Genomic DNA, 3094 nt, shown 5'->3' on the forward strand with positions numbered 1-3094 from the left:
ATGCCCTCACTGCAGACCCTGATCAAGAACTCAGGATGGGTCATCTTCTGCTGCTGTTGCTGTCTCCCTCTCCTTCTCACCAGCCCTCTGCCTCCGAAAGGGGCAGGATTACCTTCTGCTGCCCATCATGCCTGCAGACTCAGGAAGATCAACTTCCAGCAGCCCTACATCAGGAATCGCACCTACACCTTGGCTAAAATGGTACAGTAACCCACGTGCCCTTCATGGTGGGATCTGAAGACCTCCTCCTCTGTCAGTGCCCTGGCTTTTTGCCTTCAGCATTCCTTTCTCTTTCTCATGCCTTTCTCCGACAAAAACCCATGCATTTGCAGTAAGGCAGAGCATGGGAATGTGTAGTGGTTCTGTTGCCTGCTGGTTGTGTAGCTGGTGGAATCTGCTGCTTTCCCTCCTCCCACTTCCCAAGGGAAAGGCAGCCCCTGGCACAGCACAGCTTCTTCTCTTCAGCAGCTGCTGCTAGACTGGGACAATTATGAAACATGAGCTTGAATTCCTCTGTTTGCCCAGTCCATTAGGAGCTGGGCCTGTCCGTGACTCCAGCCATGGCCGGGCAGCTCCTCAGGCATCTTCCAGGGCTCTGCTTGGGCAGGTTTCTTGGCTGCTTTTACCATGGGTGGGTTCCCCTGGGGTGCGCCATGGGGTGCTGCAGCCCTGTGGGCTGCCGTGAGGTCGGCCACCTGCGGCATCTGGTTTAGTCATCATAACCACTGTGACATCTGACGTCTAAGAGGGGGACAGGAATTCAGACTTCTGCTTATATAGTTTCCAGCAATGCTGACCTTGAATCTCGCCCAATTAAGGGGAGACACAGAGACCATGTCCAAGCTAATCTACCTGTAATAGACTGGCTACGGTGTCCATTCCCTCATTTCACCTGCACTATTATTGATGAAAACCTTAGGGCTTATTATTAATGTTTAGGTAAGGTTCCCATCCCCACCTGACATCTCCTTTTGTCCCTCTCAGGCCAGGGTCTCAGACCAGGACACAGACAACAGGCTCATTGGGCAGCAGCTCTACGTTAATGTCAAGGTAAGTTGTACACAACTCACTGCTCTTTGCATCCTTCTGCAGCACTTGTTGATCTCTTGCCATGGTTTAATGTGAACTCTTACTTGCACACATAGGAAAACAACCGCTGTTTCATGATGAAGAGGATTGTGGAGATTGTAGTGAAGGATGTCCTCCTCACTGAGGCCAAGGACAAGTACCCCTATGTCGAGGAGGTGGCACAGTTCTTGGCATCCCTGACCTTGGAGCTGAGCAGATGTGTGAGTAGCATTGGGTTTCGTTCCCATCTCGTGGCTCTTGTCACTGCTCCTGAACCTCAGAATGCTGCAGACAGTGGCAAAAGGCAGAGATATGAAACCTCAGATCAAAGATATCAAACTCGAGGTTGATAAAAAGGTGTGAAAAAGAAAAAGAGGTGCACATCATTGTTTACGGCTGCCAATGTAACGTCTGCATGTTTTCTTTTATTAGAAATTCTCAGGACACAGAGAGCACATTGAAAAGAACCTGGAAGAAATGAAGAGCAAAATGAAACAGGTACTTTTTTTACCCAAAATTTAAAAAGAGCAATTCCAAACCCCAGTCATTAAGGCTGACCTAATTATGAAACAAACTCGCAGATTATTTAGAAGGTGAAGCCTTCAGGGGCTTTAAAGAGGGGATTAGTGAGTGATATTTCCACTTCCAGTCCTCCTTCACTTGTCCTGTTAACCCTCTGCTTGTGTTATGGTAATTTAAAATTGTCCTTCAGAAATCAGGTTGCAGGTAACTATATGCTGGACTGGATTTGAACAAGTTAGTTTATATTTTATGGTGTAATGACTCTAATAGAACTACTTGAGAGAATAAGGAGAGTAGGTTCTCAATTCAGTTTCTGTGACAAGTGTAATTTAAATTTTCTGAGAAATATGGAGATGCGAAAACTTACATTCTGCTCTTTTCTAGTTGGGAGAGAATGGAAAGACTAAAGCCATTGGAGAACTGGATTTACTGTTTGACTACATAGAAAATGCCTGTACCGATGCCCCGAAGAAGGGAGGGAACAAGAAGAAAAACTGAAAGAATTTCAGATCAGGCTTCAGGAGATGCCTCCGAAAAAACCTCTGCTATAACTTCAACTGATTAACTGTTGCGGACCTTCCCCTGTCCCCATAGATGCAGTATGTTTTTCACCTGTGCCAAAACCAGCAAAGTAGGTGGGCACAGACAAGAAACATGTTGCTGCCCTCTTTGAAAATGAAAACTCCAGGACAGTGTTTGCAGCTCCATTTCAACACAGAGCATTAATTATTTTCAAAGGCACACTCCTGTCCTCCTCATCTCCACTGGAATAAGGCAACTGCTTCTGTATTTTATAGGCTGAGATTTGACACCTGTGAATCCGTTTTGGTTAAGGTTGGCAGCCATAGGTAGCCAGGACCTTCTAAGCCTTTGACTTGGAAATCTCTCTTGCATATGTTGCCCCCTTCTGACCTCTATCTGAAAAGTTGGTATTTCAGACTAATTCAGAAATTATTTTTGTCATTTGTATTTAATGATAACTTATTTTAAAGTAATAATTATACAGTACTCTTATTTATAGATATTAATTGAGAAATATCCAAGGAAATGTATTTATGAAGCTGTACTAGAAACTTTTAAGTGAACTATGAAATTAAAACTGCTGTGTAATATTTATATGCAAATGGATTGTTTTATAAATTCTTACTCTTTAATTTATTATAATAAATATTTTGGTCCTCAAATATGCCTATTTATGGAGTTTTTCTCTTTTACTCAAAGGCAAGGGAGATGGCACATACTGTGCCTGTGGAGCTGCTGGGCCAGTGGCTGTGTTCTTATATCCAGAAAGGCTGCAAGCTTAGTCTGGGAACACTTTTTCACCATAAGGAGGAAATTTCAACTTATGAAGGCTGGGACTTAATGGGGAGCTTGTGGGTTTGCCTTTCTGGTGGGGAGTGGTGGGAAAAATAACACCACTCATGAGACTCATTGGTTTGGTTCATTTATTCTGTCTCAGTATACATGTAGACAAGATGCCATAGAATGACAGAATGGTTTGAGT

General features: G+C 44.0%; 1 protein-coding gene across 1 annotated transcript; it reads left to right on the forward strand.

Moving 5' to 3' along the window:
* On the forward strand, window positions 1-2088 carry IL22 (interleukin 22). Its single transcript, XM_010151288.1, has 5 exons — window positions 1-201; window positions 985-1050; window positions 1146-1289; window positions 1501-1566; window positions 1975-2088. Exons 1-5 carry the CDS (start codon window positions 1-3, stop codon window positions 2086-2088), a joined length of 591 nt encoding a protein of 196 aa, XP_010149590.1.
* Window positions 2089-3094: the final 1006 nt, after the last annotated feature.

This window comes from Eurypyga helias, unplaced genomic scaffold (assembly GCF_000690775.1).
Source record: "Eurypyga helias isolate BGI_N326 unplaced genomic scaffold, ASM69077v1 scaffold2865, whole genome shotgun sequence".
NCBI lineage: Eukaryota > Metazoa > Chordata > Aves > Eurypygiformes > Eurypygidae > Eurypyga > Eurypyga helias.